Source organism: Siphateles boraxobius, unplaced genomic scaffold (genome assembly GCF_051911475.1).
Source record: "Siphateles boraxobius isolate OS27281-9 unplaced genomic scaffold, OSU_SipBor_1 66, whole genome shotgun sequence".
Taxonomy (NCBI): domain Eukaryota; kingdom Metazoa; phylum Chordata; class Actinopteri; order Cypriniformes; family Leuciscidae; genus Siphateles; species Siphateles boraxobius.
Window position 1 is genome coordinate 27,439,402 of NW_027509193.1, and position 15,128 is coordinate 27,454,529.

Here is a 15,128-nt window from a genome sequence, read left to right on the forward strand (position 1 = left end):
AGATGTGCGTGATACCATGCCTTTGCTTTACTTACAGCAGAAATGCACTCCATCAGGCACAAAAGCGGGAAGAGCTGTAATTAGTTCTTGTGGTGTGAAATGAGAGGCAGCTGAAGTCGTTCAGCGCTGTGATCTTCGAGAGAGCTCAGTGTAGTATAATGAATGCGTGAGGATTAAGGCGCCAGCTCTTCCTTTGGCTTCTGTTGTGAGTCGTAGCTCAGACTGAGGCTGTCAGAGAGATCAGACCGGGGCTCTTTGTGGCGGCAGCCCCCCTTCCTTTCATGAATTTGCCTTTGGTTATTAAACCCCCTTAATGAGGGGGAGAAAACTTTGGACAAGGTCAGACAAAAAATTACCCCCAGAAATACGATATTTTTAAGTCTAGCTAAGCTGTCTTATGGTCGAGAATGGGCTTGAGTAATACTGGCATGTAAAGCGCGTGTTTGGTGGGATAAACGCTCGTGTTTGTTTGGCATTCTCCATATCTGTTGCTTGTGAGCACAACAGCGGATTAGCAGGCATAAACCACAATTAAGCAACAAAGTTGTCGATAAGAAGGCTTTTGCTTGATTGGACAAGCAGTTGTGAGTTAGTTCTTCTGTTGGGTAAAGTCTGTTATTGATACTGGCTGCTTTTTCTACTTAGACCATGTTAATCTCTCTCGTTGACCAAAATACTTTTTGGAAAGCTGACTTAATTATTTTTTTTACACAGTATTTTGCTTATTTTAAATTTATAATTATAAAAATTGTTAAAATGGCCCAAATTACGAAATATTATAATTCTTATTTATTTAATACATCATTCTCAATACAATTATTACTATAATTATTATATCATCAATATAAGTATGCATGAAGCAATTATGACTTCATGGTTTCTGTATGGTTGACATGAAATACTTTTGGAAAGCTGTCCTGCTGTGTGGCATGTTTCACGGGATTTTAAACAGTATTTTGTGAATTTAATTAAGAAATATAATAGTTTTTAAAAAGTCAAAACACTATTTAAAAAATATCTTGGTATTTTGTAAAAAAAAAAATTATAATAATTGTTAAAATGACCAAAAATGTAATATAATTAATATTTATTATACTTAGTATTTAATACATAGTTGTCAATAATAATAATAATAATAATAATAATAATTAGTATTACTATTCAATATAAAAAATACATAGTGAGTATTATGTCATAATTCATTTAGAAAATGTTGTTAAAGTCAAAAATTCATATTATTATTATAATATTTATATTTTAAGAATAATTGAATAATATATCCATTCTAATTGTTATTGCTTATTTAAGCAATTGTATAGGCAGAAGTGATAAAAAATGGTGAAAAACTAAAAAGAAATAGACGACAGTCACTGGACCTTACACATCCATGAATTTTTTTAACCTATACTCTTGATGTTGAAAAAAAAATGTTCATGTGTTAAGTACACTTCTATGTACTTGACATCATTACTCATAGAGAATCTCCTGGAACCATCTGCTTTTTTTGCTTCTTATTTATTGTTTTCATATGTGTGATTTGTCCAGTATAATGAGTAAGAGGTGTCAGACGCTGCTGCTGCAGATCTACCTGCACTTCCCAGAGGTCATCCAACACATCCGCCTACCAGAGGCCACCCTGAGTGCTGAAGGGGCAGCAGATGGCAGCACCTGCAAGGTAACCGCCGCAGCTTGGGACACCTCATGCCATGAGTTTCCTGTTAACAGCAGCTGAAAGACTTATACTCTGTTTATTTTCTGTGTTTATATGTGCACCTTCAGCTGGATGTTCTCGTGCATCGTCTCATCACTCTGCTAGCTGACACAGGAGACTCCAAATCAGCTGAGAACCGTGTGTCTGATGCCAATCTGGCCTGCAGGAAACTCGCCGTATCTCACCCGGTGCTTCTACTCAGGTTTACTATGCAACGATTTTCTGTTCTGTTAATTTTTTAAATGTATTATATAATGGATTAATATTATTTTCCCTGCTCGCACAGCCTTGGCCATGTAAAAAAATCAATTCTGAAATGGAGAAAAGTATCACATTTAGATTTAGGTAAAACATTGTTTTAAAACATGTGGGAAAAAAATGTATGGATGGATGGGCGGGCTCCAAAGATACCTGTTTAATTAACACTTTGAAGGCCCACAAAGTTCGGAAGGACATCTTTAAAATAGTCCATGTGACTACTTTGGTTCAACCTTAGCGACGAGAATACTTTTTGTGCGCCAGAAAAACAGAAAATCTACTTTTTTTTTGTTGTAATTTCTCCTCTTCTGTATCAGGCTCCGACGCGCGTTCACGAGAGCACCACGACGCATGCGCGTGGTGATGACACCGGAGCTGGTGTTCTGACATATGACCTACAAGCAAAGGAAGGTGCACGCAAGGTCACACATGCGTCGTGGTGCTCTCATGAACACGCGTCGGGCAGGATAATAAAAATAGTGAGAAAAATATTTATTAAGAAAGTAAATAGGGTTCATTGAGCTGTTTGTGTTTTTCAGACACCTGTCCATGATCGCTGCACTCCTGCATGGGCGCATCCATCTGAACCTGCATGAGATCAGACAGCAGACCCATCTGACCTTCTTCAGTGATGTTCTGGCTGTCCTGGAGCTGCTGCAGCCGCTGGTTTTCCTCTCTGACCACCAGAGTGCACTGCAGGACTGTCTGCTGTCCTTTATCAAAGTACTGCAGGTATAAAAGACCTCTTGTAATGTACTATGCTGCACCACAGTTTAACTATTTAACACACCATTAAGTTAAATACATAGTGACATTTAATTTTTGATTATGAAAATGTTCTTAGCACTATTGCAATCTCAAACTTGCTTATATGCTAAATTAATATTAGTTTGTCATGATGAAACTGTACAAGCTAATTGGAAAGAATCTGGTGGGAATATTTTTTCAGCATTTTCATGTAACCTTCTTGCAGAACTTCAGAAGATCATCCCGTATGCCGATCATAAACAGATTTGTGCAGTTCATCCAAAAATACATAACCCATGATGCAGCTTCCGCTGTGCCTTTCCTTCAGAAACACTCAGATGTGCTACAGTAAGAGATTTTTTTTTTGGTTCACATCAGTCTTTTCTGCATTATCAAATATGTAAAAAATATAAAGACGGGTTTGGGCATTGTTTACATTTTATCTATTCCGATTCCCATTCTGATGATCGATTCTGATTTTTAGGTAAAAAAATTAAGTCATAATTGGAATTATCGAACATATTTATTCTGTCTTTTTGCAATCTGCATCTGAATACCATGAACAAATATCAGTAGCCTACAGAACAAAAATCGGCAGCCTAAAGCAGCAGTCCTTAAATTGGGGTCCTCAGACCTGAAATGTGCTGCAACTTTTATTTCAAAGTGATTTATATAGCCTAATGCATTTAACTTCAAAGAAGCTAAATCTAGTCTATACACTTAAAGGTTTTTATAGTCGTATTTCCCATGTTTGTGCTACAAATAGCTATACACTGAGTTTCGGGTCATTTTTGTGACACACCCCTTTTCACAGAGACCGAGACGACATAAGCGCATCCTGATTGTTGTGTAGTTATTTTGAATGAACACAAAAACACACACACACACACACACACACACACACACACACACACACACACACACACACACACACACACACACACACACACACACACACACACACACACATAACATAACATAACATAACATAACATATCAGTTCCAGCACTGCTGATTGCCCATCAAAGCCTATTTATCATCATTGAACTAAAACTGCTGTCAACCAATCATAGACAGTTATTCGGCTCTCAAATTTTAATTGTGTGTTGTGTAATATGTAGGCTGCATAGGTCAGCGCCAACACCGCCTTACCATCACACTGGTGTTATTCAAAAACAATTTTTGCGCTTGTGAAGGATGCTGATTATGTGGATATTGGGGCATGAGTGAAGTACAAATCATTGTTTATAGAACAATAAATAACAGTTTAGCATCCAAATACATGGAATACATTACTGTATATGGAAACATTTGGATTCGTGCCAAATGACAGGAGCCCAACACCAGTTTCAGTTTCACTTTAAATAATTTTGTTTAGGCTTTAAAATAGTTTGTAATGAATGCCACTAGTAGCGACTCCTGACCGTAACTTTAGTTTGGGTAGATTCTGTGTCTTAGCGCTAATTTGATAAACATTTTGTAAACTTTATATTCTAATCACTGAACATTTGACACACTTTTGGCAGAGGTCTAACATCCTTGCATTATTCTGGCTGAAGGTGACGCTCTAATGTTGATTGACAGGCACGCATAGAATGCTATCTTAGTGTTGCCTTAATGTAGTATGTATTACCTCCGAATGTTATTTTAGAATTTTACAAGTTGTCTAGGAAATTTTGTTGAGGAAAAAAAAGTAATTTCTATTCTCATAACAAACATAAAACAAACACAACAAAACTATATAATATATATATAGCTAAACCGGATTAATATCGTCTTGGTCTGGAGCAAGGTTGATTAAAGGCAACGTGTGAGTGAGGGGAACTTAAGGGTTTTTAATGTTTGTACATTATTGTAAAGTATTTTACATTATTGTTGAATGTAATAGCCTTATATATTGCCTAATTTATCTGTTCGTTTTTTTCTCTCAACAATGATGTGACGTACTCAGGTGCAACTTATTTTCCAAAAGGTCAATTATAAAATTGTGCTGTATTATAAAAAACAGTGTTTTTACACGGGACCATTTGCACCAATAAAGGCCAATTCACACCACACAGACAGACGCCAACAAAACACCAACAAAGAAGTTGGCAGTTGGATTTAGAATTTTATGAAACATATGACACTGCCACAACAGACACCAACAAACACGGATTGAACGCGGTCAGCCGGGTGAAAACAAACCCTGACCAACACCATTGATCAGACAATACTGATCAAAACTGGTGTTTGTCTGAGCGGTGTGAATTGGCTTTATAACAAGCATATTGTCTTCATTACTCACCCCACTTTTTGGGGCCAGGGACCCCTTAAAAGGTTGAACATTTTCCAGGGACCCTGGGAAAATTATAACATCATTAAAACCAGTTATTTGGTTTTAATGATGTTATAATTATGGAAAATGTTCTACCCTTTAAGGGGTCCCTGTCAGCCCCAAAAAGTTTGAGAACCCCTGGCCTAAAGAACACTTATGCTAGGAACGTTTGCCTATGGTTTTCACAAAACTACAACAGACTGAACAAAGTCCAGGGATAGAAATTGAAATCAGTGTAATCAAATTTAAAATAACACTGCATAGTTTTCTTTTTATAAATAAAATATAGGTGAATCCTTAATAAAGCTACAAGAGTTGTTCAGTCAAGATTTATTTTGTTCTTTGATTAAGATTAAGGACATGGATGACAGCAGGGTTATTATGCTGCTGCCACTTTAAGACAAAATGCATAGATCCGATTTACTGATACACATGCGCTTTCTTTCTCAACTGTTTGTTCACTTTTGGGGTTTTCAGCTCTGGCCCTCAAGGTCCACTTTCCTGCAGAGTTTAGCTCAAACCCTAATCAAACACACCTGATCAAGTTCTTCAGAATTACTAGAAAGCTACAGGCAGTTGAGTTTGATCAGGGTTGGAGCTAAACTTTACCAGAAAGTGGATCTCAAGGGCCAGAGTTGAGAATCCCTGACTTAAGACAAAACACACCGTGTTTACGACGATATTTTGCAATAATTTATTGTGTATTCTATTCATCTGTTTAAGCTGAAGAAGACATTTAAAGAGAACTCAAATCAGTATTCACGCTCTATATGAGAGGCACTTTCTTTGCGCCCGCTTTAAATCTGTGCGTTTACTTTCTTTTTGTAACTTATTTCTCTTGATTTAAAGAGTTTCCTTGTGTTTTTTCTGTCTCTCTCTCTCTCTCTCTCTCTCTCTCTCTCACTCACTCACTCACTCACTCACTCACTCACTCACTCACTCACTCACTCATTCACTCACTCACTCTCACTCTCAGGGGACTATCCACTGAGAATCCAGACCTGGTGCAGCTCAAATCTTTGCTGGCCGGACTGACTCTGCCTGTGAAGTCTGGTTCCTCTGAGAGTGCTGCTGAGGACAGAGACGGTAGGGGCTCCAACACCTCACATCTCAGGAGACAGAGTAACATGTGAAGATGATCTTCACAAAGCCTGTCTCTCACTCTTTGTATTTCAGCTGAGGATTCATCATCAGGCTCCCTCCCTTTGGTCAACATCTCAGCCTCCATTCCTCTGACTGCAGCCGACATGACTAAATGCCTGAAGAAGATCTCCAAAGGAGAAGCGATTGAGGGTGAGAGAAATAAAACTGTTTCCAGACTGCTTCCTGATATACTGTTCTTTAGTGGGCTACCTGTAGGTAGATAGGCCTACTGTAAATCAGTGCATGTTCTTTAGGTTTTCAGAAAAAGGTTGTGGCATATATTGAATTAAAAATTGTAATCAAATAAAAATAATTTTATTAAAAGTAAATTTGTTAAAGTGTGCAGAGAGTACTGCACTAATGTTGGAAGCTGAAAGGCAGTGTTTATCAAAGTAAAAAGGTTATTAAAGAAATTAAATTAAATAAATAAAAAAAGATAACAAACATGTTTAAATTTAGAAAGTTATGCAATCATTTTCTTTTATTGTTTATAATTCCATCAATATTTATCATAACATCATTAAAATATAAATCTAAACCTACAAAAAAAAATTACATTAAATATTAACTTAGGTAATTAAATATTTTTAATAATTTAAACATTATAACATTATAAACGTTAAAACATTTTAACATATATATAATATATAAATTCTTTAAAATCTTAAAGAATATATAATGTTTAAACTATTAAAAATACTTAATTACCTAATATATATATATAATCTAGTGAAATTGTTGTATGCACAATGAGTCTGACAACCTGCTATGATCCACATGGAGATCTGATCTCACTATCATTGACTCTATCTGTGTGATTACATGAATAAACACAAAAAAAAACTGAGACAGACTAAATCCAGAAGAACGTCATCAACGTCTCCAAGACGCTTGAATACTCCAAAACTACAGTACTGTGAAAAGTTTTAGGCACTTGTGTAAAAATGCTGTAAAGTGAGGATGCTTTCAAAAATAATGTCATAATAGAAGTTAAATGATAAATATAAAATGTATTTAACTAAATCAAATCAATATTTACTCTATCAATAAAATACCCTTTGCGTTTAAAAAAGCTTTTGTCCAGGTACACTTGCACATAGTATTTTAGATTGCTTTCCAGGAAGGTTTCTTCAAGCGTCTTGGAGACGTTGCTTCACTTCTTCTGGATTTATTCTGTCTCAGTTTTTTTTCTATTTCTACATGCAATCACAGATAGACCAGATGATGGTGAGATCAGATCTCTGTGTGGATCATACCGGCTGTTGTCAGACTCCTTGTGCATACAAAAATCTCACTGGTTTATGCAATCAATAGCAAACTTTTTGTGACACACTACAGTAGAATATATAAATATCTGGCTCAACCTTTTTTTGGGGTGAAAAATACCTGCGTGCCTAAGACTTTTGCACAGTACTGTATATGTATATATATATACTATGTATATATATATATATATAGTTCAGATTGAATGTATTAAACGATGTGCTGTTTTTCTTTTGTTCTAGATGTGTTTGACGGGCTGACTGAAGTGGATGAGAAATCCAAAAGAAATCCAGAAATCATTCAGTATTTTGTTGTAAGTACATTGCACAATTGTACACAAAATTGCAAAATGGACAAACATGAGCAAGATTTAACAAGTAAAACCAACTTGTCATGTATTATCAGAATGATCTTCAGAGGTTGATGAGTTCCTCTGAGGAAGTGTGCCGCAACATGGCGTTCAGTCTGGCCCTGCGGTGCATCCAGAACATCCCCAGGTGAGATGCCTGCAGGGAAGTATGTGACATATATTAAATCGAAATGTCATGTGCAAATACACTCACCATTATTTTTGTTAACTCTAGTATGGCTGCTGAATACCTGCCAACTTTCATGTACTGTCTGGGCAGCGGCAACTTTGATGTAGTGCAGACGGCCCTGAGGAATCTGCCTGAATATGTGCTGCTCTGTCAAGGTACACAATTATACGATGACCTTATTCATTAAGTATCCACTATAATTGTTTTTGTTGTTGTAGTAATAATTGTTCATTTTTTTCATCAAGCTCTATTGGCAGCATTTGTCACATGCTTTCACATGATTTACTTGAAAAAATGTTGACTCACCCACCCCTCAGTTATCTACATATACGTTATTTAAAAACACTTATAGTTGAAGTCTTAAGGCACGTTCAAGCCAAGAATGACAACTATAAAGGTAGCAGTAACTAGTAGCGTCCACACCAACAGACGATATTGTTCTGTTTATTATAATTACACGCTTCAGTTTTGTCATCTACCGCTTTAAATGCTCAAGCTCTTTAAAGCAGGAAGGATTCTAATTGGCTGTCAATATTTTTATCGTTCATCAGCTGAAAAAAAAAACTCATTCTTAAAGTGATTCCAACGATATCGTTCCCCTGTGCAGTTATCGTTACAGTTTTGATGTGGACTCTGCTATTCTTTTATTTTAGAAGCATTTTTAAGCACTTTTTTAAAACTATATCTTTTTTTATTATCATTATCGAACTTGTAGGGGTGTTTCGAATAGTTTTAAGCAGAAAAGTGCAACCTGTATTTTGTTAAAGTGTTTCTGTGCACAAAATATGTTACTTGGGTATATGTGTGTAAATCTGTGATAATGGACTGCATGCCATGGATTTTGTTAGTAGTGCTCAACATTCATTTTAAGGAAATATCTCTGTTTTGTGTTTCCCAGAACATGCTGATATTCTCCTCCATAAGGCATTTTTAGTGGGCATCTACGGTCAGATTGACACCAGTTCCATGATAGCAGAATCCATGAAGGTCTTACGCATGGAGGCAACGACATAGATGTCACTTTAAACATGTTAGTACACAGAGTTTCGCTGTAAGTCAGAAGTGTCATGCACTGTTGATCCTGTTCAGATCTGTGTTCAGATATAGCATTCCACGTTCAAATGTCTTGAAATGCCTCAAATAATGAAAAGTATTTTAGGAATATTCATGTCTGCTGGGAGTAAAGCCTGTCATAATTAGTTTTGTCTTCTGCTTTGAAAAATAAAACAATGAGTTGTGGAAATGCTCCAAAAAAATTTTTTAGTTTTGTTTTACTTCGTTTCCCTCTCTCTTTTAACACTTCAAGATTGGTGTTTGTAAAATAACTCTTTCCATAGCAGAATAGGGGCAGGCTGTGATCTTTCTCTTTTGCATGATTGCAAATGAGTGAGTCTGTGCTTTTTGTCCCCCCCCCACACCCCCCACCCCATATCTCAGCTATTCTGTGAATGCTGTGATGGAAAGTCTATTTGCCATGAAAGTGCAAGTTGTTCTTGTCCAGTGTCACAGGTTTCATCTATATGGAGACGAGAAGAGAGAACAGCGCGCCGGCATGCCGGTGAGAGCCCATCTCACCCACGGCTAAATTAACCGTGGCAGTAATTGTTCAATCACACAGACCGAAGATCCCCGTCTGAAGAGTGCATGAGGGCAGAGAGTGAGTGTGCGGGTGTCTGGTTACACTGGGGTCTGTGGAAGCGGGTTATCTGTGTTTTGTAGAGGGCGATCGGTGGACATGCCCGCACTGGCGGCTGGAGGACTGACAGGCTCTCAGCGAGCGCGGCAAAGTCCGCCTGATGAAAGGTGCTTCTTCCTGTGTTCAGTTTCATGCTCTCTGCTCTGCTTTTAACATGTCATGTATGTGGAATTTGTGTTTTTTTGTTTTTTCTTTTCAGGTTCCCCCTCCCACACCCACTTAACAACAGTGTGCATTTACAGCTAAATTAGTTGCACATGAGTTTAGCATGTACAGGAGGATTATTAGTATTAACAGACAAACATTTGCCTAACTTATACAGGCTTTCTGGTTCTTAAAAAGGTATTAGTCTTAAATCACTCTTACTCAAACTAAGGCCTTAAAAGGGTCTTAAATTAGAGCAGAAAGTCTTACATTTATAAAGTCATGGCATTAAATGCTGCATACATTACAAAGCAAAAAAATCATCCTTTATAAACATCTTGAAATCAATATGCATTTACTTGAGATGCAAATGTAATATGAAGTCTTAAAAAACTGCTTAAAACAAGATCAAATATAGGAGTTCTGAAAACTTTCCTTTAAATTAAATTGATTTTTCGGAGGCCATTCAATTTCTCAGACTTCAATATGTCATTTTGTATCTCAAGTAAATGTTTGATTTAAGAATCTTTTGATTTTTGACAAAAATGCTGAGGAAGAACATCACTTTTTTCACAGTGCGATCAGAAGGTACAGTAAAAGTTATTTCCATAATCTAGTGGTTAAGAGCAGATTCAAGCTACTTTTTTGTAAAAAATAATTCAAAGTTACAGATATCTGTTGGAAGTCTTATTTTCAAGCTCTGAAATGTTGCTAATACAACTCATTGTGTTTCTCTACACGACATTTAGAAAACATATTGATGTATTTTTTTCTCTTTACTTTCCTAAATTTAAACCTGTAAAAACCCTGCTGTTATATCACAAGTGAAAAATTCATAAAGTAGAGAAAATGGGTCACTAATAAATGCTAAAAAACTACATTTATGCATTTTAATAATGACAGACAAATGAAATAGAATTTCAATAAAATAGATGTCTTATACAGATACGTCTGAATAGAAAGTTCACAAGAACAGTAATTTTTCAAAATAGAAATATTTCGTAACATTATCAGTCTCTCACTTTTGACCAGTTTAATGCATACTTGATAAATAAAAGCATTAATTTCTTTTTAAAAATCTTACTGACCTTTTTGATTTTCGAACTATAGTGTATAACTACACCCTTAAACAGTAATTACAGGAAATTTAGTTAGGGTCTTACCAAAGTCTTACTCTAAGAGTCTCACTTTAAATTTGTATTTTAATTTAAAAAAAATGAAGTTTAAAATAAGTTAAATGAAATACATGTTCGCAATTCAACAAAGTAGTTAACAAATTGACATAACCTCATTTAATAAATCATTTAACAAACAAAAGCACAGATCATTTTTACCTGATGACTTTTTTTTTTTTTCTTTTTTTTTGGATCAACCTTAAAACATTTTAAAACATCAATTACAAACCATAATTTGATCTGAAAACCATCTCATTCCACCGGGTAAAAGCTTATTTTTGGCATTTTTGTTTTGACTTTTGTTTTGTTGTATTCAAATTGCAAACCTTATTAAAAACAAATAGAAAAAAGGTTGACAGTCAACATTTAATGAAGGATAAGCACCTCCTTTCATTGACTTGAAAAAAATACAGGCCCTATTTTTTACTCTAATCATACAAAGTGCCATCCCTTTGATTTGTTGTGCCAAAGAAAATTGCAGCCATTCATCTTAACCTTCACATTCTGTGATAAATTAGACAAGAAAACACCCTGCTGTCAGTTAATTGTCAGAACACTTGTTCAAATTTGTATTTTTGGATTTGTGCTTAAAGGGTAGATATCATAATTGTCTTTTCTGTGTTATGACTACTTAACGCTAATTTCCTTGGAGATGCTGTAGTCAATTTCCACCGTCATTTGTCTAGTGTCGGATGTGCTTGATCAGTCTTAATTGCACCTGTAAAGTGTCACGTAGCACAGGTTCCTTTCACAAGTGCTGTTGGTGGAGTTTCATCGGCTCGAACGCTATAACTGCCTGTGCTTTTGGTCAGATTCCCAGGCTGGCTCGCGCTGGGGCGGAACGGAGATGAGTGACAGCATGGGTGGGGTGTGAGTGAGGAGTGAGTGTGATGAGCCACTGACACATCGATAACCACTAACCTTTTCATCAGGCATGCCCTTGCTGCTCCGTAAAACAGCTGCACTGCGGTGTGTTGTGTTTTAACTTTATAGTTTTTCTCAGGTATGTAATGGTTCTCTGTTTCTGTAGCGGATAAGTACACTCTTAAAAACAAAGATTCCAAAAAGGGTGTTTCCACCACGGTGACATAGAAGAACCATTTTTGGTTCCTCCAAAGAACCTTTTAGTGGAATTTTTTTAAGAAACTTTTAATAATCTAAAGAACCCTTTTCGAACGGAATTGAAGGGTCCTATGGATGTTTAAGGTTCTTCACGAACATGCTAAACATTTTCTTAAGCGCTAACTTCACTTTTCTTACCCTAATGGTCCCAACAACACTGTTTTCAACTAAAATTTGAATTTTTTATACCTTTTTGGTGTTGATTTACACAACAATTGCGTTTAGGGGGAACTGAAAATGCATTTTTTTTTAATGCAAGTTTTTAAAAACGGTAGCGTTGTCGTCTCCATGTAAACTACAAAAACACAAATTTGTGAAAACGGGGACGTCATGCGCATGCACATTACATGTTCACTCTATAGGCGTGTAGTGTTTCTTTACAAAGTGATATCGCCAACTACTGGCCTGGCATGAATAATACAACGTTTTTAATCGTTTTCACCGACGGAACCGTGTGAACGGGGATCTTTTTGACAATATGTGTGACAATGACAATGTCGAATTCCAAAACTTTTTTTTTGTTTTTTAACCATGATTAATTGCCCTAATATAGCAAAATCTCCAAAGTAGAGCAGGTGACCACTAATAAATGTAGAGAGCCACAGAGAGGAGTGAAGCACTGCTTGTGTCTCACCTTTGGGAGGGACAGAGATGTGCCAGTACCTGCCTGTGCACACCTGTCGGCTCTGTGTTCCTCAACAGCTCCTTCACTTAGATCATCTCCTCTTCCTCCACGCATGAGTTGTGCCTGGCTAGCGTGGAAAAAATGTGGACCGGCTCTCGCCTCCCTTTTCCCTTGCGCTTTGAAGTGTAAAGTGTGATTGCTTTTGGATCGCGGCCGCTCCCCTTGAAGGTCTTGACATGAAAAGCAGCCTGGGCTCTCAGGTTTATCCCATTGCCAGTGATCCAGGACTAAAGCAATCAGCTCACTGCCTGGGAGATACAGTTACCAAAGATGACTAAAATATTCTTACCTATATATCACTTTTTGTTGAGAATCACATGGTGATTTTTGTTTGAATAGGTAAGGTAAATGTTTTGGTTGCAATTGACTCACCATAATAACCAGGCAACGTGGCCATATCATGACTAATATAGCCTAGTATTTGTAAAGCATGTTTAATGAAGGGAACGACATCCTGTTGTAACTTTAGTGACTCAAATAATGGATTAATTTTCACATGCACTTTGGATTTGTAGGAGTACAAAAGCAGTTTTGTCTGTAAATTAAGCCATTTTCCCATGACTCGGGGACAGTCATCCATCATGTTTAGAGTTTCAGGTGTTGTGTATTCTTAAGTGTCACTCCAATGAGTATTAATGTTATTATGCATTGTTCCAAGAGCCTGTGCTGGCATATCCTCAGGAGAATTTGATCGCTTTTTAAAGCTGATATCAGAAGCTGTGGATTGATATACGATGGAAAGGACATTTTTATGTTCACCGAAACTGCATTTATTTGGTTAAAAAAATATAGTAAAATTGGGAAATCTTTCTTTTTGAATATATTTTAAAATGTAATTTATTCCTGTAATTTCATTACTCCAGTCTTTATTGTCACATTATCCTTCAGAAATCATTCTAAAATTATGATATATAATGCTCAAGAAACATTTCTGATTATTATCAATGCTGAAAACCGTTGGAAATGGCAATGAATTGTGTAACTGCAATAGTGTTTCTTGTGAGCAGAGATTTTGGAGAATTTTTTGTTAATCATTTGAAATAGAAATCTTCTTACTCTAAAATTTTGAATTGTATACAGATATTACTATTTATTTGTTGATTATGGAGAAAAAGAAAAAAAAAAGCCACATGTTGTCCAATGTAAAATCTTGGTCCTGAAGCAAAACTAGTTGAGAAACGTTCATATTCTCTTCTTTTTTGCAAATAAAAGAATATGGCTATGGAATTTTCTTTAGCGAGTTACCTTTCTCTTCACAAGAAGTTCAATCCTGCCACATATTTATGCAGGAATAATTTCCAGTTGCTGTAGAAGCAATTAACCCATCTAAATTATAAACAGCATCAGAAATATATCAATCAAGAGAATTTATGCCACATTAAGAGACATTTGAAACGGGAAGCGGTGTCATGAATTAAGCCTATCAAACAGTATTTTCTTTTTGTTGTTTGATGATGTTGGACGACCCATTCAGGCAGTCTATTTCCCGTCTAATATTTCAGTGATTTGCTTTAATTAGGATTCCGTATTAAAACTACTGACTTTAGGGACTTCACCCTCAATGTAATTTTCACGTTCTTGTCTTGATTCCTCTATCTGATTTAAAGAAAACTCAATCTCCTCGAATGTCTTCAGCAAAGCTCAGAAGCACTTTGAGCCATTGTTGACGCTGTGAGTTGTTGTTGTTGTTGTTAAGCCCCTGTATATTCAAATGACGGCACAGAGTCTCAGACAAGTGTGAGTCGAAAAGATCAATACAGGCCTGCAAGATCTACTGCCGTTGTTGCCCTAATGCCTCCTTCTATTAACTTGGAATGGCTCTAAAATCTCTTAGACTCCTTTTTTGGTTTCACATACAATTTTATTTAGGCCTAGTGGTTACAAGTGCTGGCAACTTGAATTTTTTAGGTTCAACGCCAGCAAGTAGTGATTTCTAAGCTTTCACCATTGCCCCGCTTAGGAATGTAACCCCAGGATGCCCCACGCTTCAGATAAAAGTGGCATTTCTATATCTCCAGATGTATTTGAACCCTGCCAGATTGTTGGTGGAAACGGATATGCAAGCATTCTCTAATAATTACCATTCTGAAAGAATGAGAAAAGCAGGTAGGTATTGGACTTGGATCCCTCGATGTTTTAACAGCTGCATGAAGAGTTTTTGTCCTTCAGTGCTGTTGTGGCCTTAAAGTCAGTGACTCACTCAACCAAGATCGGCCCAGCTGTGTACCGTGGATGTCTGGATCTGATCAAAGTTAGCGCAGGATTAGCGGTTAACGCCGATGCTGGTGACAGCTCTTGAATCTCTCCGCAGTTTGATCTTATTAGCGG

General features: G+C 36.5%; 1 protein-coding gene across 4 annotated transcripts in view; it reads left to right on the top strand.

Moving 5' to 3' along the window:
- ints1 (integrator complex subunit 1) overlaps positions 1-9,234 on the top strand; it is a 29,203-nt gene extending 19,969 nt beyond the window's left edge. For all 4 annotated transcript variants that reach the window (XM_077213353.1, XM_077213355.1, XM_077213356.1 and 1 more), the window contains 10 exons: positions 1,546-1,675; positions 1,780-1,913; positions 2,509-2,701; positions 2,943-3,064; positions 6,010-6,119; positions 6,210-6,326; positions 7,682-7,752; positions 7,845-7,936; positions 8,024-8,133; positions 8,877-9,234. In XM_077213353.1, coding sequence (XP_077069468.1) covers positions 1,546-1,675; positions 1,780-1,913; positions 2,509-2,701; positions 2,943-3,064; positions 6,010-6,119; positions 6,210-6,326; positions 7,682-7,752; positions 7,845-7,936; positions 8,024-8,133; positions 8,877-8,992 — 1,195 coding nt within the window. In that variant the 3' untranslated portion in view covers positions 8,993-9,234. The remainder of the gene's footprint in view (positions 1-1,545; positions 1,676-1,779; positions 1,914-2,508; positions 2,702-2,942; positions 3,065-6,009; positions 6,120-6,209; positions 6,327-7,681; positions 7,753-7,844; positions 7,937-8,023; positions 8,134-8,876) is intronic.
- Positions 9,235-15,128: the final 5,894 nt, after the last annotated feature.